The sequence below is a fragment of the Rhynchophorus ferrugineus genome, unplaced genomic scaffold (assembly GCF_030347505.1).
Source record: "Rhynchophorus ferrugineus isolate W39M unplaced genomic scaffold, kcgeb_rfMv2 rfM6, whole genome shotgun sequence".
Classification (NCBI taxonomy): Eukaryota; Metazoa; Arthropoda; class Insecta; order Coleoptera; family Curculionidae; genus Rhynchophorus; species Rhynchophorus ferrugineus.
Genome location: NW_027472585.1, coordinates 5,753,595 through 5,776,556, shown reverse-complemented (window position 1 = coordinate 5,776,556; position 22,962 = coordinate 5,753,595). Strand labels below are relative to the sequence as shown.

General features: G+C 32.6%; 4 protein-coding genes across 4 annotated transcripts in view; all 4 read right to left on the bottom strand.

Moving 5' to 3' along the window:
• Positions 1-352: 352 nt before the first annotated feature.
• On the bottom strand, positions 353-8,602 carry LOC143198259 (otoferlin-like). Its single transcript, XM_076407389.1, has 10 exons — positions 8,528-8,602; positions 8,357-8,478; positions 7,986-8,300; positions 6,401-6,546; positions 6,201-6,343; positions 5,956-6,143; positions 5,454-5,692; positions 4,940-5,115; positions 4,779-4,879; positions 353-585 (listed from the first exon to the last, which is right to left on the bottom strand). The coding sequence occupies exons 1-10, from the start codon at positions 8,600-8,602 to the stop codon at positions 372-374; spliced, it is 1,719 nt and encodes a 572-aa protein (XP_076263504.1). The 3' UTR covers positions 353-371.
• A 36-nt stretch (positions 8,603-8,638) lies between these two features.
• Positions 8,639-13,443, bottom strand: LOC143198380 (otoferlin-like). The gene is made up of 7 exons (XM_076407555.1): positions 13,104-13,443; positions 12,246-12,362; positions 12,062-12,193; positions 10,084-10,272; positions 9,447-9,698; positions 9,200-9,395; positions 8,639-9,147 (listed from the first exon to the last, which is right to left on the bottom strand). The coding sequence occupies exons 1-7, from the start codon at positions 13,158-13,160 to the stop codon at positions 8,702-8,704; spliced, it is 1,389 nt and encodes a 462-aa protein (XP_076263670.1). The 5' UTR covers positions 13,161-13,443; the 3' UTR covers positions 8,639-8,701.
• Positions 13,444-15,783: 2,340 nt separating this feature from the next.
• On the bottom strand, positions 15,784-22,207 carry LOC143198258 (otoferlin-like). The gene is made up of 10 exons (XM_076407388.1): positions 22,121-22,207; positions 20,080-20,259; positions 19,923-20,034; positions 19,677-19,830; positions 19,346-19,535; positions 19,105-19,288; positions 18,697-19,047; positions 16,110-16,255; positions 15,851-16,054; positions 15,784-15,792 (listed from the first exon to the last, which is right to left on the bottom strand). The coding sequence occupies exons 1-10, from the start codon at positions 22,205-22,207 to the stop codon at positions 15,784-15,786; spliced, it is 1,617 nt and encodes a 538-aa protein (XP_076263503.1).
• Positions 22,142-22,962, bottom strand: part of Ap (apterous) — a 30,490-nt gene continuing 29,669 nt past the window's right edge. Inside the window, exons 6-7 of the mRNA XM_076408552.1 lie at positions 22,560-22,689; positions 22,142-22,495 (exon numbers count right to left, since the gene is read on the bottom strand). Coding sequence (XP_076264667.1) covers positions 22,277-22,495; positions 22,560-22,689 — 349 coding nt within the window. The 3' untranslated portion in view covers positions 22,142-22,276. The remainder of the gene's footprint in view (positions 22,496-22,559; positions 22,690-22,962) is intronic.

Here is a 22,962-nt window from a genome sequence, read left to right as displayed (position 1 = left end):
ATCTCATCGACTTTGATCGATTTATAGCGAATCAAATGTGTCGCATTTACGATAAACAATCCGAATGGAGATGAAAATTTTGTGAAACAGTTGAACGGGAAGCCTTGAAACGACGCAACGAAAACGATCAGGCTAAATTGGAAAGAAAAAAGTGTACAAGTATTTTCTCGGCATTATTTATTCAATTTGCGCCTGCTATTTGTTCAGCAAACAGGCTAATTTCATTTTAATCGAATTAGAACCCAACGTGCAATAAACAGAAGTGTTTTGTTTACTTAATTATATTTATAAAAAATGATATATGACTAATAAATGTAAATATTTTTTTTCTTATTCTTGGTTGGGGGTTGAGGGTAGTTATATTGGCAGTGCTACTTGAAACAGTCGTCGGAGGTTGTAAAATATCCTCCAAAATATAGTCCCAGTACTACTGAAAGCACTACGAGGGTTAAGCCCAAAAATAACAATGCTATCCAACATTTTCGTCGTTTGCAATATATACACTGTGACTTTTGGTAGGATGACATAGATCTTCGAAAGCTTCCAAAATTAAATTTGCAAATTTTTTTGGTTTTATTTTTGTTCCTGAAAAAAAAAGAATGCCGTTTAAAAATAGTAAGTAGGCATAACGTAAAAATATAATGATAGATAATTGATTTAAATGTATTAATTATTTAGAATTATTTAGGCGTACGAATTAAGATCCTCCATGTGTAACAACAAGATGCCAATATATTAGATATATATACACTACCATTCAAAAGTTTGGAAACGATGGCATAATTAAAAAGATGCAATAAAACACATAAGTTATGATTTTTATATAAATATCTCAGTCTGACTTTAAACTAACATTAAGATTAAATTAGTTAAACATATTTAGAACAAATAAACAAAAAATTAAATAGTAATAGTATTGAAAATTGGCCATCCTTTTTTTAATTAATTGTTTTACTTTCATATTGTAAACATTCCTATAAACATACTGTGCTCGCTAGGCATCGATTTCATATTTCATTCTATACTAAGTCAATAGGAGAAATATTTGGGGGTAATGATAACTCAACCAATATTTTTTGAAATTGTAAACGAGACTAAAATTGCCTATTCTAAGAAATAAACAATTGATGCTGTGGTAATCTCTGTGGTCATAAAACACTTGAGAATTGATGACAAAATAGTAATTTTGTTGAATTTTATTACTATTATAAGTAGTGTGTTTCCAACCTTCTGAACTCTAATATATGTATTATTTTTGGAGACGTGCTACAATACTCTACATTACTATGCTGATTGAATTGTTATAAGTTACGTCGTTTCAACTTTTTTAAAGACGAATTTGATGTCGCAGAAGATAAAAATATAATAGAAGATTGAATATGTATAAAAACATGGGGATGGCAGTGTAAATTGAACTAAAATATCGTCATAAATTGAACTGTTTGCTTATTTCCAAGGTATTGTAGTGAATCTCTAAATAATCCCCAAATACGTGTTTGCAACGTTCAGGATGTGGTAATCAATGGAAATTAACAATTTTTATAATTGTTGAGCATCATGAGCTGAATATCTCCAATAACTAACTAAATTTTTTTTTAGATTAATGAAGTATTTATATGTTAAATTAGTTAAATTAAAAGAAAACTATTTTCCATACTTTGTAATTAGGGAATATCAATATCTATAGTATGTCCAACAAAACAGTTAATGCACGTAATTTCGAAATTATTACGTCAGCACACAATATTGGCGTATCAAATTGGATTTTTGATTTACAACGTTTACTGGTTTATAATCTCTAATTATTATCACTAACGTCTTAAAGAAATTTGTGGACATTAGGCAACAGGGTCGAACAACACAACTAGAATCTTATAGATTGTTTTGGCTGCATGTTCCGCTGCATCTGTCATTTTTTAACTAGGCTAAAATTAGAATTGAAAATTTAGTTTAAAATTAAATTCAATAATATTCAAAAGCAATATATTCGACGTCGTCTGTAACGTGCATTGACTGTTCTATTAGAAATGTTATAGTAAGTTATTTTCACTTTAAGGACGATCTAATTTCATGTATAAAGGGTTTAAACTTTTTTGTAACACTTTTAAGCAAATTTGGAGAGTGCATATTTGTAATTATTACAATTTACGAAATAATATTCAGTTATACTTAAAAACGGATTTTATTCCTTAAAAAATCAAAACAAACGAACATTAAACATTTTCTGGACCATAGTACTTGGTAGAGCGTAAATGCCCAACAATATGAATATCACAACGAAAATCAGACAACCGCATTTCAGTAATTTCCACTTCCAAGCCTTGCACACTACGTATTTGCAGGATTTTAACGGATTCGTGAACCAAGCAAAGGACGTGTCGGGTCTCCTGAAATAAATTATTTAATTGAATGGAGTATGTGTTTAAGTAAACTTTATGCTGATTGGCAAATGTGTAGGGGTAAATATTTCGAATCAATTAACTGAATCCTTAGATCGACGCCGCTTCAATTAGACTATTTTGCTGGGAATCTAGAAGTCAATAACCGTTTATAAAAACACTCCATATACGAGGGCTGAATCCTGAGATAGCGGCGTTCGACAAAATTCATATTTCGTTATGTATCAGGTGTAACGGGAAGTGGCATTTAATTGAAAAAAAAAGGACAATTGTATTTATTCAAAATATTGGCTATTTGGTTCTATATATTTTGCCAATTTTTCAGGCCATCTTATGAATGTCATCCTACAAAAAACTGGTTATTCCTTGAGCAAAACTATCAATTCTAACTTCGTTAAAATTGACGAAGTACTGCTTTGCAAACGCGCATCCAAATGTTCCCCAAAGTTGATAGGCGGACGCGGCAACGTCTAGAGAGTACGGCGGGTGCGATGATATGCTCCGTCCACGTGCTTTCAATACTTCCTTGACTGGTTTTGGTTCATAGGTCGGCGCGTTATCGTGCTAAAATATCACTTTATCGTGTCCTCGGGCTCATTCAGGACGTTTTTCGATCAATACATGGTTCGGTAGCAAATACACCACGCCACTCTGGTCCCAAACGCAGAGCATTGTCTTTCGACCAAAACAATTTGGTCAGCCGGTTTCGCTAGGTGATGACCATAATTCTTGCTCTTCAGGTTTTCAAAATAAATCCACTTTTTCATCATCCGTCACCGTTCGATCCAGAAATGACTTCCGATTATACCTTCGAAGCAGCATTTCACAGACGATTTTTCGATTTTCCATTTGCCATTGTCATTCAATTGTTGTGGCACCCACTCTCGTCTTTGGGATTTTCCTTATCTCTCGTAATCAGTGACTAATCGTTTCTTTACATACATTTAACGCTTCTGTCACTTATTTTTGGGTTTGGGTTGGGCCTTCGTCCAACAGCAAAATGCGAAAATGCCATTTTCAAACCTATTCAGTCTACCAGGACGTTCTTTGTCTTGCACATCTTGCACACCACTTTTCAATAGGCGAAACTATGCCTCTTTTTTTTAATAGTTAGAGTATACTCACCGTAAGCTTCTACGAGCGAACGAGGATTTTCAACGGCTTTTATCATTTAATTAAGTAAAAAACGTAGTGCGTGCCGCAAATGCACGTTCTTGCTGTGTTCACTGTTTTGTACTTGTTTTGTGCTTGAAAAATATAATATATATAGCTTCAAAGCTGTACATATATTTATAGAGAGGTCATTGGAATAAGATAACATATAATTCAAATCACAATATTGTATACTAATACCTAGCAACATCTGTTAGTAAATCAGGTAATGACTTTCCGGTACACTTAGTATAATTGGTGTTATTTTAGTGCAAAATATATTTTTAATTTTAATACTGCTACCAAGCCGGCTCGGTGGCGCAGTGGTAAAGGCGATGGGACGGTCCTCCTACTGTTGCGAATTTATGTTTGTGATTGTTTAAAATTTGTGAATGTTCTAGGCAAGAGTGTAAAATCCGACAAGGAAAATGATCCCAGTCACGCCAGTAACCAGGCTGAGTAAGACAGGATGTCTTCTGGGATGATTTTTAAAGTTGGTCACTCCCCAGTCGGTAGGCTTAATGCTGAGGACCGTGGTTCGAAGCCCACGTTAAACTTTAGGCCCAGTCCAGATAAACCCACAGTTGGTAAAAGGAGACTAATATATACATATATATATATATATATATATATATATATATATATATATATATATATATAAATATATATATATATAAATAATTTATTGATTTGATTGGTATTAATGGGTTAGAATCTCCCCAACGTTTTTTTAGAGGCTATCCTCACAGACCATAAAATAATAAGCCAATGGACAGTTTAAATGCTTATAATTAAAAAAAATAAGCAAATCAACAAGCCAACCTACACAACAAACATCGAGGCAAAAGGAATGACGGAACACAAAAATATTTAATAAAATAAATTAAGGTAAAATTAGACATTAAAATGGACAGATTTTTTTGAAGAAATCAAACAAGTCGGGCTATTTTTGTCTCAAAAACACATCCTTCAGCAAAATTAATTATTCTGATAGTTAACAAATTTATGCATTCCACCAAAACATGAGAGACATTGGTTCTTCGACAATGAGACACGGACACATATATATATATTCTTTATACAGCTGATGATGGCATGTGGCATGGAAAACATTGTATATTAAGGGTTTTTAAAATATTTTTATACACTGAGTCTTGCTGTTTATATATATATGCGTGAAATTTAACAATGGAATAAGATTAGGATTTAATTTAAAACTAAACTTACTTTGGTGGCGGTAAAGCTTGAGGACCTTGTCTCCCCAAACCTGCAGGTGCTTTTTGGGCTTCTTCTTTCGTTAAGATTTCAAATTCCGCCTCTAGTTTACCCTTTGTAATAAAAACAGACGTAAGCCACTAACATTTTTATTTATATTTGCGATGCTTTACCCCAAGTATTTCTTTCTTCGTCCGTTTGTCTACAGATCGGAAAGGCCACCAGCCTTTAGTTCTTCTCGTTTTAAATAGATTTAACCGTTTTGTCGATGGCTTCATGATGGACAAATCGCATTTTTGGGAAGATCGAGCGCCACGTGGCAATTTTGATAATTCCAAATTAAGCGAACCTAGAATAATTCTTCTTTAATAAAGCAATAACGTTTTTTTTTTGATAATTTTTTTGTTTTAAGTTTCTGTTCCTCATATTTTCAATTTACTAAATGCATTTTTACTTGATATACTAATGTGTCAGTTTATTTCTGAAAGTTTTACTGGAAATCATTGGCGGATATTGGAAGGCTGAATACTTTATCGACATAATTGTATTTTATATGTTTTACTAGCGCATAACTGTGTGTTCATAAATGTATGAAGGAAAGACATTTTTGAAAGTCTTATTTCTTCAAATATTTGAGTTGTATTAAATAGAGAAAACAGTCTGGTTTATTTGTTCCTATCGTCTTACCTAAAAAGTCATCTTGTGAAAAAGTATCGTTATCCCAGATTGTCAGATGTACAACACAGGGCAGTTTTACCTCTGACTCCTCTCGAGAGAACATTGAATGCATTTTCTTGACAACGATTTTATTTTCCGTGGATAAATAATCAAATGTATAAATAAAGCGCCAGTTGAAGTTTCCCTCACCCGTCAGTGATCTATAGTGTATGTCAGTGTACTGACACTGTTTTGGATCATCCAACCATCTGAAACATACCAATTAATATCATTTTATCGCGCTGTTAGAATATTACACCAATTTCCAACTTAACTAAGAAACACTTTAATATAAAATAAAAATATTAATATAAATTTTTCAATATAGAACAATAATTTTTTATCAATTAATATAATAAAAAAAATAATTAAATGATAATAAAAAAATATGATATATAAAAAAATGGAAAGAATGATACAGACAATAGTGGTGTCATCTATGTATCCATGTGGAGAGTTATGTATTACCCACCCCTTAATATAAATATCAGATTTCTTCTCGCCCGTAAAAATGTCATCTTCCTCCAATATAACATCAGATGTGTTCCAGATAATAACTCTAAGTTCGTAGGAAATAGGTTTTCGTGGAGTTATATTTACCCTATCTGGAATTGGATATTCTATCCTGGAGAAAATGTCGATCCATAACTGCAGTTTCCCCTATATAAATAATGATTATAATTTTAAAATATTATGCTGCTTATACATATATAACACTTGTTCTATTCCTGGTTTATCTGGAGAAAATAGCGATCTAGTTTCCACGTGCTCAGGAACAAGTTGGAATCCAACCAGGGGAATAGTGTTCCACTGCGACAACACATTCAAAGCTAAAACTTCCTTGTCTAATTCACTGCTGTCTGAGGAACGATGAATATATAGATGTATATATTAAAAAACTAATTGGCTTGATATACCGCTAGATTTGTTAAGAAAGAACTCTTTAACGCCTATTAGAACAGATGTTGGTGAGTAAACGGGTTCATCCAACCCCCACCTCTTGCACAGATTGCTTAAAATTACGCTGGGTTTTTTGTTGTCTCTCCATTTATATGGACCAGTGCTGTAATAAGATTTACAGTATTATTACATAACGTATTTTATATTCAATTAAATAGTTTTGTATATGGAAATGGTTATGTTACTTATATATAATTTTGTTGACTGTGAATCGTTTTTCCGATTATCAAATAAGGTCTAAATTTGATGGATCTTGTATATAAAGACAATACAAATATCAGGCAAACACTGACCGGCACAAAATCCAAACTGTTAATAAGTTTAAGGGAATAGTATCGCAACGTTTTAAACTTAAAACAGGAGTGAGACAAGGTGATGGACCCTCATTATTAATTTAATTGCGTCTTAGACAAAGTAATCCAAGAATGGTGCAAAATAAAATTGGATCTTAAAACTGACATTGATACTGAGACAACCAATCAAATTAAGAAGAACTAAAATTACGAAAAACTGACTTCTAACTCAGAACACTCAAACAGCATAAAAAAATAGAGATTGTAAAAGAAACAGCAGAAAAAGTAGGTCCTCAAATTTTATTTGAGAACACAGCGTTTAGAGCGAAAATGTTCAAGAAACTGGACTGGAAGGGATTTTTAATATGATTCGGTGTCTAAAAATATATACAGCTTTTATACTTCAAAACAGACATTTACAACAAGAAATATATCTCTAAATATACAAAACTGAGACACTATATTACTTTGATCAAGTCAGAGTGCCTTTATGTAGATGAAACTGATTTTGAAAAGAAAGAGGGAAATTGGAGAAATCCAGAAGAAAGATAGAAAAATTATTAGAAAAATTTTAGACCCAAAACACACTGAAGAAGGAACATAGTGGTTAAGAGTAAATAACAAAATGAAAAAGTTCAGCAATATATATTCGGATTAAAAAAAAAACCAAGAACCAAGCAGATTGACCAGACATGTGGTGGAATTCTAAGAGCAAGTTTGAAACAATAAAATAGATCGCTATAATTAGAGAAGATCTGAAGGGAGCCAAGATAAGATGACCAGGAATATAGGAGAGAAAGGTTTTTAGACGAAAGGTTTGCGACTGCAATGTATACTAGACAGAATAATCCAGATATCTTGAAACAAAGTGATAGCCCAAAACACATTGAAGAAGGAACATAATGGTTAAGAGTAAATAAGGAAGTGAAAAAGTTCAGCAATATAGATTCGGATTTCAAAAAAAACCAAGAACCAAGCAGATTGACCAGACATGTGGTGGAATTCTAAGAGCAAGTTTGAAACAATAAAATAGATCGCTATAATTAGAGAAGATCTGAAGGGAGCCAAGATAAGATGACCAGGAATATAGTATAGAAAGAGAATAATCCAGATAATGAACGAAAAGGAGTCCATTCCAAGAGAATGATTGCAATATGGGCCGAAAGAAGATGAAAAGATACTGAAATAATAATAACTATGTATAAACCAAACAAATAAATTCAGTGCTGGATTAACAATGAAAAATTACCTGTAATAGGATTCAGATAAACCACATGAAGCCCGGTGTTTGGTGTAAAATCTATTCTCGACATCAATTTTAGTTTCACCAATTAAGTCATCCGCTGTTACAGTATCCCGATCTAATACTTTAATGGTAAGACTGTGGTCTTCTGGGAAATTTCCGTGTAACTCGTAGCATTTCCCGAAAACCGGATTAGATTGGCAAGCTATGTACCCTTCTCGATCATTTACCGTTTGTTTTCCGAGCTGAAGCATGATGTACGGATCAGACTTGTTGTTGGAGTCCTTTGGTGTCAGTCCTAGTCCTCGTATAACATAAACCCTACATAAATATGGTTGATTATAGAACACCCGCAAACTTAGAAATAAAGAGAATACCTTAAAATATATTGCAAAGGCTGATTTTCTGGATAATTAGAATATACACCATTCCTCAGATTGGTTCCAGCTTCTGTAATGTAGTCATTTTCATCATCTTTCTCAGGGGGCCAACGATATATCTTGAAGGATCTATATTTATACAGTTTAATTATTTATTTAATTTTTGACATATTTACTAGGAATACTAGGAAAGAACCAGAAGAAAACCAGTTGTTGAAGCAAAATATTTGTTAATAATTCCATGTTTATTCTATTAATAACAAAAGTGTACAGAAAAAAATGATTTTCATTATATAAAAAATATTTTTACTCAAAATTATATGTTAGATAAGTACTGAAATATTATTTAAAATTTAGAGAGTCTAACCCCTTGAAAACCGCTGTCACATGAGCTTCATCTAAAGCTTCATCTCCAGTTCGTTTTCCTTTATACATTTCAAAGCAAGTCAGCATATCAGAGAATCTATTAAATTCTGGTTGATTCTCCAGTTCGCTTTTGTATATCTTCAGGTGGTTGTGTTTGAATGCCGTGTTACTTTCACCATCGAATGAAGCGTAAAATTTAGTCCACCAATCTATATTTTCATCGTCTTCAGTTTCTTGATGATCCTCATCAGTGAGTAAGGAGTACTGGCTGTCTCGTCGCTTGGGTAGGTTGAGTTTAGTTTTGCAGATTTTTTTCAACAGTTTCGAACACAGAGTGAAACACGTCCTTTTCTTGGGAACTGAAGGTTCTGAGGATGGAAGTAATTGCCAAGTATCTTCGTTGTTGAAGTTTATCTCAGAATCTAGAATACTTTCAATATTATAACCAAAATTAATTTTCTATGAATTTTATACCAGATAATCGAAGGAAACTCAAATTATGATGAAATTCCTCAGCTATTATCGTGGCTCTTTGTTGTACCGTCATGGGTTTGTACAAGAATGGTTCAACGTCTCCGACAGTGACTCCTGAGTATACGTAGATACCAAATTTTCTGCTATCAAACATTTTAATTTGATAAGATTCATGAAACAGATCATTGGGCATTTCCTTAAAAACATATTTACAGTATACGAAAAAATAGTTGAAGTACTGACTTACAACAAACATTTCTGAAATATAATTAGGGAAGTTTTGATTCTTCGCAAAGTTTGCTATGGTTTCTGATTGAATCGACTTATTTCCGCAATAAAAGGTTATTCTGGGCCTGTTGATTCGGACCATGTTGATTTTTCTCATGTTTCTGATGCCCCAGAACAATATCTCAATTTTATAGGATACCAAGGTGGGCTTGATTTCAGGAGGAATAGTTAAAATTTGCTTTGGATCTTCGATTTGCTTCATTTGGGGTATCTGCAAGAAGATAATTGGAAATATTAACATTTAACAGTTAACATTTATGATTGTTTCTTTAGGCAAGTGTGCAAAATTTGATAAGAAAAATGATCCCAGTCACGATAGTAACCAGGCTGGGTAAGACCGGATTTCAAAAATACTCTAAAATATATTTAAGAAAATTGAATCTACTTTATTTAGCGATATATAAGATATATTATAAAATTGTTAATGTATTATAATTTGCTGAAAATATGAAATTTCTCCACTTTATATTTTCTATTAATAATTGCAAAATATTTTTCTGTTCGCATTTCTAGTTAACAATGTTGGGCCAAAAATAACATAGTTATATAAGATCAGATCAATACAATATCTTTGTAGAATTTCTAATGTTTTATACCTCAACAATTTCAAAAGCAGCTAAAAGTTTCGCCATAACTTCGTTTTCTTTGTACAGTGAATGAAACCTTAAGGAATGCTTTCCTCGCTCTATAAAGGTACGGTTATACTCCATTTTTGTTTGATCGGTGTCATCTAGGAATTTGGCTTCAGGTCGTATAATATCTCGTCCCACAATTTCGCTTTTGAACTGAAATATTTATTTAAGAATTTAGATTTTGAAATTCTTATAGAGTAATTTAGAATATCTATTAGGTATTAATTGTTTGTGATACTTTATGGTACGGAATTTATATAAAAATTAAGTCTAGTCAAACAAGAGAAATCTAAAGATCTACAAGAAATGTGCGCTGGTTTTATATAATTAGAAAATAGCATAAAAGTAACCGTTCGAAACAAAGATGTTAGAAGGCAAACACAAAAGTGTTTGTTATAGTAAATACAGTTTTAAATAATTTGAAAGTAGAGTAAGCATCAAATTAATCAAGAATTCCCATACAATTTTTTTGAAGAAAACAAACCTAAAACAAAGGTATTGTTATTGAACAAAAAAGATAAATTATAAATTGAAGAACAAAATGAGTAAATAATAAATAAAATCCACAGTTTTTAAAAATTATTTTCCGGCCTAAAACTTGAAACATTGTCACAATATCAATCTTTATTGCAATTTAGTACAATGGTAACAACAAACCTATGTAAACGGAAGCATATCTGAAAAGTATGTGAGATACTCTTCATTTTGGATGTTATATCAGAGAGAGAAAAAATCTAATACTAACGCACGTAGCATGGGTTTATTATATATAAGCATAAAACAATTAACCAGGTGCACAGAATAACAAATGTTAATATAAAAGCTTACGAAATTAACAAAGTATGTTCATCTATATTCTTAGATGTAGCACAAGCCTTCGATAATGTTTGGCATGAAGACTATGTTCATAAACTACAGAAAATGTTACCAAAACAACACACCGAACTACCAAAAATCGTTTTAGAGTTAAACAAGAAGAAGCTTACTCTACAATAAAAGACGCTAAAGCAGATATACCACAAGGAAGTGTAATGGGGCCAAAGCATTATCTTCTCTATACTTATATATTGTAACTGTCAGAGACAGTAGTGAAGAAGCCACACGAAAATTACAACAGGCAAGTGACAATATAAATAATTGTATACAAGCTTGGAAAATTAAAATTAACGAAAATAAATCTGTGCATGTACAGTTCATCTACAATCAGACCGTACAAGCACCAATAACATTAAATAATACTATCATTCCATATAGCAACAACGTTAAATATCTTGGAATGAAACTTGATGAATAACTTTGCTGGAAGGAAAATATAAAGTAGAAAAGAAAAGAACTGGAATTGAAATACAGAAAAATGTATTGGCTAATTGGAAGAAAATCACAATTAGTAGTACATAAATTGCTATTATATAAGTAAATACTGGAACCTATATGGACATACGGAGTTCAATAACGAGGATGTTGTGCAAAGACAACCTTTTGTTTGAGTTTGTAACATAAACAAATTTTCAAAACAAAGTCCTGAGAAGTATTGTGGGTGCACCCAAATACCACAGGACTGACTATCTACATCAAGACCTTTAGATGCCCACAGTTATTCAAGAAATCAATAGAATTGCAAGAAGACATGAGCAAAGACTCCATTCTCATTAGAATATTGAAGTATTGCAACTTCTGTATCAGGACACAGACTCAAAAGTATCAATTATCTGATTTTGCGTAGTAAGGTGCAGTTAATAAAAAATACTGCAGTGACATGTATAAATATTATTTCATTTGAGACTGAGATAGAGTCGATGGGTCCTCCCGAGTTATAAAATAAATTAGCTTATCATCAAGATAAATTACAGGTTATGCGGAAACGACTAGTAGCAATGTAATAATTAAATTATAATAAAAAAATGTATATTATAGTCAATAAACAAATATTTTTATACCCTACCTTATCCTGATCTAACATATTAACCAGAATACTAGGTGGATACTTCCTGATGTGCTCGCGAGATCCATACAGTGTGATGTTATAGAACATTAGGGTCTGATCCCAAACAGGAACAATTTCTTGTTTCCTTATCTAAATAATACGTTCGGTTTTATCAAGTCGGGTTATATTTTTAGGAACCTACGACAGTTTCTTTGACTTCTTTCAATAAAGCTACTTGGACGAAAGGATCACTCAGTCCGCTATGATCAGAACCTGGCTGAAGCTCAGCTTTAAATATGTGCATTCGTCCTTCGAATAACTGAAAATAATTGATATGACTTTATATTATACAAAATAGTTTGCTGGCGACACAATTATTATGGCAAACGACATATATCTTCCTAGGGTAGTAGAAAAAGTACAAGTGGCAGTCAACAAAATCTACAAATGAACGAAAGATTATAAAATTGAACTTAATAGCTCCAAATCTGTCCACGTTAATTGTGCATTGCGGCGAAATAATAAAAACTTAATTATATCACTCAATGGATGCCCGATTCCTCAAGCAGAATCAGCTAAATAGCTCGGAATCCATCTTGACGGTAGATTAAATTGGAAACATCATGTTAAACAAGAAGCAAAACACATTAGAACCAAAATAAAACAACTATACTGATTAGTCGGAAGATACTCTCAGCTTGATCTAAAATCAAAGAGGTTGATTTATAAGACATTTATTTAGCCAATTGGACCTATGGGGTGCAAATATGAGTTTGAACTAAAAATTAAAATCAACTAGCCATCCAACGCTGTCAAAACAAGGTTTTTCGATTGACTACCAATGTCTATCTCTATGTAACCAACGAAGAACTGCACGATAACCTGGGAATCAAATGGATTTGCGAAGTTATCCAAGATTTCGCCTTAAAACACAAAAGAAGATTACTATATCATACTAATGTAATGTAGTCATAAATTAATTTATAATTAAGATTGTACTAAGCCTATCTAATAAAGATGTTATAAAAAAATATTAAAAAAACCAAAGTCCAATACGTACATATTCCTCTTCTGCCTGGAGAAAACGATCATCATATTTAAACCCCTTGGGAAGCATCGAAAAACACTGATCCTCTTGGTTCTCCAAGCCCAGCCAGAGTAAAATCTCGATTTTGCACAAAACATGTTGTCTGTCCTGAAACTGAACTGTTTCCCATTAATTTGTTGATCATCAACAGTGCATCGGTGTTTACTAAGTATAACATTGGTGTGATGATGGAGCAATGCTCTCCTATTTCTTCCGGGATATTTGAGAACACGATTTTTCTAGCCGGTACTCTTACATAGGCAATTTTTTTATTACCTGTTGTCATCCATATAAAAACATCTGGCCAACAATCTTGAGCCTACAATAGATTTTCACTCAAAATGACATTATTAATGGAAATGTGGAGGATTACATCTGGAACTAGGGATGATATTTTTCTGTGGATGTTTTCTAGTTTTCGGTAAACGAATTTCCTTGACTTATTGGTCGATATTTCTCTAACTTTATCCAACATCAAATTCTAAAAAATAGCAAAAATAGCAACATTTCGGTAGAGAATAGACAAAAACATATATTCTAGTATCAGTGGATACAGAAGCGTCCACTGATGGATGACTGAGCTTTATTAACTTATAATATTTTTATATTTTTGCTTTATAACTAAAATTCGATTTCAGCTGTCCATTGTCTTCATATTCATATGAAATTCATATTCATTACTCATTATTCTCTAATAAAATAGATTCACAGGACGTGATTTTTAATTAATTATATCTAGTTATTTACTTTAATTCGATTGAGATCGATTGAGAATATTCTCAAATGGTGGTGTCCTTCTATAATTCAAAATATGGGGAGTAGAGAAGAAGAGAAGGTATTGTTCATGACAAATGACATTTGAAATGATTATATGAAAACAACATCAAAAGGTGACAATAATAAATCAAAAACAGCCCCCATATGAATACTTGTTATTTAATCCCCGACCTGTGATATCAAAATTATTTAAGAAACTGTTGTTAAGACGTAATAGATAAGTTATAGAAATATCAGATTTCCAGTTTGGATTTCGAAATCACCATTCGGCAATCGACCAAGGGCACAGAGTAACTCACAAGCTTTTGATCGGGTAAAAATTGCTACCTCGGGATTACTGTCGATTGCTGGAATCATATCTATTTGAAAGAAAATTTAGAGTTTCTCGTAAAGTCACTCCTGTATTTGCTCTGTACTGATATATTATATAAAAAAAACAGTCCTTGCAGCATTTTCCAATTATAGAGTTATAGCATATTAGACCCAAATTTAAGCAACTGTACTAGTTAGTCGGAAAATATTCTCAACTTGGCCTAATATCAAAGAGATTGGTTTATCAATCAATCATAAAGCCAATTTGGATATTTGGGGTGTAAATATAGGGTTGTAGTAAAACATCAAACCAACACGATTAATTGCCAATGGTTAGGGCTATGTAACAAACGAAGAGCTGTTCGATGACCTGGAAATCAAATGGATCAAATACTAAGTGCTCCAAAAATTTGCCTTAAGACATGAACTAAATCACACCAATCCGGAAGCAATGCAGCTAATGGACAGCAAGCAGGAAATCCGAAGATTAAAGCGAACCAAAGCACACAAACTTGACATATTTTTAGGCAAATTTTTTTTTTTATTCAACTTAATTCCCTTCCACGGTAATACACAGATTATAGCGACCTTCTAACTTTTCGATGCCATTTTTGTAGTACCATTTGTCTTTTGCTTCAAAATAGGCCTCGGTATTGTCGATCACCTCTACATTCGAAGAAAATGTCTTCCCAGCAAGCATTCTTTTGAGATCTGAGAACAGGAAATAGTCGCTGGGGGCCAGATCTGGACAATATAGTGGATGAGGAAGCAATTCGAAGCCCAATTTTTGGCATGGTGCATTATCTTGGTGAAGCAGCGCTTTCCTTTTCTTCAAATGCGACCATTTTTCGGCGGTTTCGTCCTTCAAATGGTCCAAAAACGCTATGTAATAGTCGCCGTTAATGGTCCTTCCTTTTTTAAGGTAGCCAATGAAAATTGTTCCATGCGCATCCCAAAATACAGACGCCATAACCATGTCAGCGGGTTCATCTAGTGCAGTCCACTCGGATGACTGTCGATTGGACTTCGGAGTAAAATGATGGAGCCATGTCTCATCCATTGTCACATATCGACACAAAAACTCGGGTTTATTATGCTGGATCATCTTCAAACACTGCTCCGAATCATCAACTCGTCGTTGTTTTTGGTCAAAAGTAAGCTATGATTTTGTGGATTTTTTTATATTCTCGTCGGTAATAGCCTTCTTTGGGCGTCCACTGCGTTCACCGTCTTCGGTGCTCATTTCACCACGTCTAAACTTAGCATACCAATCCTTGATGGTTGATTTTCCTGGAGCAGTGTCCGGAAACTCACTATCAAGCCGAGTTCTTGCTTCAATTTTATTTTTTCCTTTCAAAAGGCATTTTTTATAAACACGCGAAATTCCTTTTTATCCATTTTTTTCACAATAACAAAAGTTGCTTCACGAAAAATGTTAAAATTCACAAACTAATGATCTGACAGCTATCAAATTTATACAGGCATCTTTTGAGGGTTAGAGCTAACTAAAAAACATATGGATTTAATATCATTAGCGCCATCTGTGTGCCAGGCCAGGGACTACTCAATTGACCTGTTAGTTTATAAGTATATTCTTAACCGAGCACAGTCCTAACATATTTTCTACTCACCATAACTCTGATGCACATTCGAATCCGTTCGTTATCCAATTTAGTGCCATAGTCAAAATTGTAATTATTCGTTACTATCTCAATATATTTCCTAACGGAGACCATTAGAAAATCCATGGTTTCCACTAAAAGTTCGTCGATTTTCTGGAACAAAGCCGGACTGTTTTTCAGAAACATCTTCTCGATTTGCTCTAACCGCGTACCCTGAAACCAAAGAGGCAAGAACGTCCTAAAGAACCACCAGATTGCGATTATATACCAACTCATTCGAGATTTTTTCCAGCATGTTGGAATGGTACATTCTCTTTCGGAAGTCGGGCCATGCCGATCGTATTTTCAAACACGGTTTCTTCTCGTTATATTTCAAATAGGCAAAATTCTTGCTTGTTTTGGTGGGTTTCTGACCTGGAAAATATTTGATGAGTTACTATTGAGATTATAAAGCATTAAAATTAATAAATATTTTACAAACTAAATTAGGATTCTGTTTGCTTATCGACCTTCTTTGGTACTACAATTTATGAAGAATTCTTCTGATGTAGATGTAAATAACAGCAGAACTGATTTACGTATTACCAGTTTATCGTCACTCAGTGTAAGGAGTGTGTTAGATGCTGCATGTATAAACAAAGACGTTTATTGAGAAAAATTGGTACATTGTATATTGATCGAAATACTCTCTATCAATTTTATAAATTTTACCCATCTTTCCTATTGCATCATGCTGTTAAGCCCTCGAACGAATGATATTAGTTTAGCACTATCCAATCGTCAATACATTTTCGCATTTCCTCAGTATTTTTAAACAGTTAGTCATTGAAGGATGTCCGAACTTATTCAATTGACGTCAATACACTACACCTTTCTGGCCTATTTTCTGGACAGCAGTACTTTATATCTATGAATATTCCGCTTCGATGGCGATGTGGATGGCTCTACTGGATTAACCCATACTTATACTTTTTATCGTCTGATACAATATGCTATAGAGAACTGTTTTTTGCCTAACAAGCAACGGAACCATAATATTAAAACGGTCTGAAATGCCAATTCATTTTCCTTCGTTTTGGATCTTCCCACTCCCATATAAATGCCGGGGGGCAGTTGATTCATCAGACGTTAAGCTCTCTGAGAGTTTGAGTTTGATTTTCGTTTAATAAGTTTTGCCTGCTTCTAGTGTGACATCATTTTTCTAATATAAATAAGACTATGTCTTTTGAACTCCTCGTTGCATTGTTAAACACATTGTCTATTGATGTAGTTATTTAACACGTCACGTTTTTTAATAATAGTGTCAATTCTATAGTCGATATTCCTACATAGCTATATTGCATATTCACTGATTTTAAAAGAAACGTATCAAAATATGAAACTAATTTTAGACTTAATGAAATAAAAAGAATACAGCTGGAAAATTTGTGCTGATTTAAATGTTGTTGCTATATTTCTTGAACTACCGGGAGGTTTCAAGAAATATTGTTGTTTTCTCTGTTTGTGGGACAATACAGACACCAAAAGCTACTACGAAATGGAAACATTGTCCAAAAAGAACTGTCTTTGTTTAAGGTACGTTAAAAATGAATCTCTTATTCCACAAGGAAATGTGATTCTTCCACCCTTACATATAAAACTTGGTTTAATGAAATTTTTTTCAATTCCGTGGATATTTGTATCTGAAAAGTACTTTCGCTAAATTAAGTGATGTTAAATTAAATGAACGCATTTCTGTCGGGTCACAAATAAGATAACCTATAGAAAACAATGAATTCAATGAAAATCTTAACGCGAAAGGGTTAGTGGCTTGGTTATCTCTAAAGAAATTAATTCATGGATTTAGGTTAACGATTTCACCAAGATATAAAACAGATAGAAGAGCGTTATCAATGAAGATGGAATGCTAAAATGTTAGGAGATTACTGCTGGTTTTTAATGGAAGATGATTATTCTGTTCATAAGAGGAAAAGTTAATATTACACATTTTCTTTCAGACTATCATAACTTTAAGATGGTATGGCTGTTTGGTTTAAAGTTATAGAAGAACAAAATTTCTTTTATAATTGCTTTTTGTTCATGCTATATAAAGGTTTTAGATTCTGAAAATCTAATTCAAATATGCTTGTAGAACGTGGCAAAAGTCCCGCTACCATTTTGATTGCCTATAACTTTGCTCAAAGAAAAAGTAAGTAAGTTTATTATTCATAAAAAGTTTAGATGGTTTTTAAATATTTTTTTTGTTATGATTGAAAAATTATACCGACTAAATGCAACTTTCGTGTCATTTTAAGTAATTTTTCATGACATCCTGCAACATCTGAGGCTGAATTTCTTCAATATCGTGACGAATATTGTCTTTAAGATGTTGAATCGTTTAGATCCTCTAGTCCTTACTCTTCCATTTCAGGCACAAGAAAATTACTAATCATGTCTTGGTACCATTCAGTATTAACAGTAATTGCAACATCTTAGTTATTTTCAAAAAATTGGGACCAATAATGTTTTCAGCATGAATACCAAATCATACAGTTGTTTCTAGCACATGCAATGATGCAATCATTGTTTTAATTGTATCGTTGTTGTAATTGTATCAATCATAAATTGTGATTTTGTGAGGCACTGGACGATTAGAATATTTTTGATGCACTTGCTGAGTGGCAATAATGGAAAGATTATTTTCAATAAATATTGTCACTATTTCTGCTCGTTTTTGTGGCGTATATGTGACCATAATACAATTTGGATGTCTACACAACACAATGGTTAAAGCGAAACTGAGTTACACATCTCATAACCCAGATGGGTTAATCAAAATGGTAGCGGGACTTTTGCCCCACATGTTAGAAACTCACCTGGTGTAATATTAAGCGGGCAGTTCATTTCATACGTGCCCTTTTTTTCGTTCTCACTAGTGATATGGCCGAAAGTTAAACGAAAAGAAATTGTTTTGTCATGGTACTTCTTGGCAATTGAATTTGCCTCAAAAATTACACCAAATAATAAAGTTTCCTGTACTGGAAACAAGTGATCTTCTATTAAGGGAGCAAGACCATAATTTATATTCATCTTTTGTCCAATATGCGTTGATGCGTCTGTTTCCATTAGCTCCGTCTTCATTGCCATTAAAATGGTACCCGCATAACCTTCTAGGGGATGTTTTGAGTACATATAAATATAAGTTGGTCCAAAAGTAGGGAGAAATCCTATAAGACAGATTCACGATAAATAAATAAATATATTTAAAGGCTACTTCGTCAAACCTTCACTTGTATCATTCGAGATATGCTTCAAATTGATAAAATGAGTCGAATTCACAGTCTTTCGAAATCCTTCTATACAAATCTCTATTTTTACCCGTTGACATAATGGTGGAAATGAGTCCGTTATGGTAAGGGTTTCGTTGAATGTCGGGTTTTGAGTATATTTTCTTGGTGATGTGTTAATCTGGAATGAAACATTAACTGTAAATCATGTTCTATATGAAGATAATATAATAATCACTCTTGACCCAGCGAACGTGATCGCGACATAAGATGTCGGTTTTATATCCATCGCTGCGTTATTCACTTTACTGATACCAAAGTCGAGGAACTGATCTGTTCGGGTTTGTATATGATCCACTCTGTATACATCGAATACAAATTTAGCCCGCTGTTTCTCGGAAACGAAATTACTCGGCATCAACAAATTTCTAAAAATACATAATCACAAAATCATGTCATAATGGCGAAGGAACCTTTTTTCTAAAATATTAATTCATTTTCATGATATAATGGTGGATGTGATTTTTTAAAAGTATTCCCAAACAATCGTTAATAAATAACGAACTTGCCCTTCAATATCATCATTTACAATGTTATGGGGAAGCTTCAATGTTTGGTGCTTCGAAATGACACACATATCTAATTTTAAATATCCTGTAGGGCCACTAGAAAAATCTGCTTTAGGTGATGTTAGTACCGCCCATTTATGAAAAAATTGCGAATCTGTTGGGAAGAAAATTAATATACTTGCGAAGAAAATAAATATTTGAATACTTTTTTGATTCAAAATGGTCGCTACATCCAGTCGCACGCACCCAAGGATTCTTCTTCTTCGGCAAAAGCTTTTTGGTCGGATAACGGTGATTGTAATCTCTTTTTCCATGAGTTTTTCGTATGTGGTAAGGAATTCGAAAACAAAATACTATACTAATCATTAATATATCTCAGAAGGAAATGTTGAAATCTTGATACCTCGTTATAAAATGGGCACTCGTTACTTTTCTTGACTGCAGTGCATTTCTTCTTGTCACCTACTTGAACAATAACGGCCGAATTCATATTCTCGCATATATAATGGCGACCTTCTAAAACAGTTATGGTTACAAAATAATAGCTCTCCATTATATCGTCATGAAGAAGAGCTTTTATTATCTGAATTCGTTTTACTTATCAATTCAAAAAGAACATATGTCAAAGTCACATTGCTATCAAAAAACATATACATAGTTGTTTTGAATGATACGTGAGTTACTATTTTTATTATTTTTTACTTAAACCTCTTTATATAGAAATATTTTCGGTAATATTTGATTACAAAAAATGTCTCCTGGAGAAAAAGATACTCTACTTACTAGTATTTTATTGATTCTCAATATAATGTTACAATTTCCCTTAGTAACTTTTAGTGTATAAAGAAAAGTTGTTTTGAATTGTTGGACTTCTTATATAACAAACAGTTATCAAGAAATAATTATTATAAATGTTTATATCAAGCCCATTAACTTAAATAACACAATTGAACAAAACCGCTGATATAATAGTATCACACAATGAAAGAAATAATAAATATTTGCAACCTTAAAAGGAAATCTTTCAAAAACACTTACTAAAATGTTATCGGAAATATGGCGAATGCGCCAGTATGTAATAAATGTCAATATTGGCATAAATAATATTAATTGGTAAAGGATACCGAAAATTATATTAAATACTATTGAAGAATTACCACCATCTTCACCATTAACAACTTATAAGATAGCGTTTTTAAACATTGACTAAGTTCGGGTAGATGAGAAACATCTAATCTTTAAAAGCTGTTAAAATAAATATGGTGGTGATTATGTTGCTTTATTGAGTCATTTCGTGAAGAGATTAACATGAAAAAGTGACTCTGAATTTTATTCATATTAAATTAAAAGTAAAATTGGTGAAGGAAAATTAAATAGATTTTTATATTGTCACTAATTGTTGCCCACTAACTTAAAATTGTCTCTTTCAGCTAGGTATTTAACTAGTAAGACACATTGGCCTTTGCTTTTTCTAGAAAACTAAAATTTAGTAGCACTTTTCAGTTTTTTTTTACAATTTACTGTATTTCAGTACACAATCACGCAAGATCGCATAGTTTGGTTGTCTTGAGTTTGCGTCCTAGTTCACTATTGTCCAAAAGCGTACTTCGGTGTTTACATGGAGTCTTTCTTCATGTCTTACACGTAAAATATAATGTGAATATTCGATACTTTAGAAACTGCTATAAGAAATATGGTGGATGCACTCTCAATTATGTAATAAAAGAGGGTATTGACATATATTAGATAGTGAATAAAGAAATAATTCTTGTGGGTATTAATGGCGACTTAATGCCCATCACCATCACCATGATTTATGTGAGTACGGATACTGTATAACATACTGTATTTGGTAAAAAAATAAAACTTCATATATCTGCTTTATAATACTTGTATTTACACATTAATAATTTAAATTGCTTTTTACAAAATAATAATATTAATAATAATGATAATGACAAATCCACAGTCTGTATAATAAAAATAATTGCACAATTTTCCGAAACAAAATATATAAGGTATCGTTAGAGAGGTTTATAAGCCACTAAAACACACAGTAACGAATGTCATTAATAATTTATATTATTTGTATATCCACATAGTACGTGTACGCTCAGGATGCTTTTATATCGGCCTAAAATTCCCTAAAAAACCCTAATCTACCTATATACCAACCGCTAAATATCTACATTACACTGTTTTATTTTTATCGTAATTTGTTATAAACAATAATACGTTATCGGTGTATCACTATGAATAAAGGAACATTTTGTGTTATTAGCGGGACTATGTCGTTGAAGACAAAGAACTACATTCTTTGATTTTATAATGATTTTAATCCCTTTAATTTATTGAATTCAGCTGATAATATCAACCATTTTCCATGTTAATTAATTTTTTTAAAACAAAAGTTTTCACTGTTTTTTATGTAAAATTTTAGTTACTATTATTTTAGTTACTATTTTCATCAGTTCCACTGGAATACAACATCGAAAAGGTCCGATTTTCAGTAGAATTTGCAACCATTTCATCGTTACCAATGAATGGTTTGGTGAGTTTAGTTTCAACAACATAGTCTACTCAATTAATTCGACGACATACTAATAGATATCGTTGAAGTTTAGGGTTTGGGAGTTGCCGCTGTGTAGGTGATGGTGCAGGTCATCTAGACTCTGATGTGAAAGTCCGTTCTCCATTATGGTCGAGCCAGTGGGCGAACTATTCGGTCCTTGACTTTGTATGTTGTTGTTGTTACTCTGAGCTCCTTCTTGTCTCATCAGGTTCCGACGCCATTTCGCTCTAGCGTTTTGAAACCAAACCTGCAATATCAAGAAGCAATGTTTTAGTATTGGAATCACTCGCAGACTGAATGATATAATCTACCTGAAGCACCCTCTTTGATAGGCCGGTCTTCTGAGCCAGCTGCTTCAAATCTTTGGCGTCTGGGTTTTGGTTGATGGCGAAGTAGGTTTTCATTGTTCGGAGTTGATGGTGTTTAAATGATGTTCTCATTCTGTAAAAAAGTGTTTCATAACAAACTGGCAAGTTGCGATATGGTTTATTTTATAAATGGTAGCAAAAACAATAGAAAAAATGAGTGTAAAATGAAACTCAGTTGTTAAATATTGTATGTCTAGGTTTAGAGAACTATTATTGCAAATAAAGATGTAACAAAGAGGTTATTGCTGAAATGAATTATTTAAAAAATTAAGAAATCATAAATAAATGCAAAAATTTGGGAAAAGTTTAGAAGAAAAGTACTATTTTTTTTTCTTTGTTTCTAAAA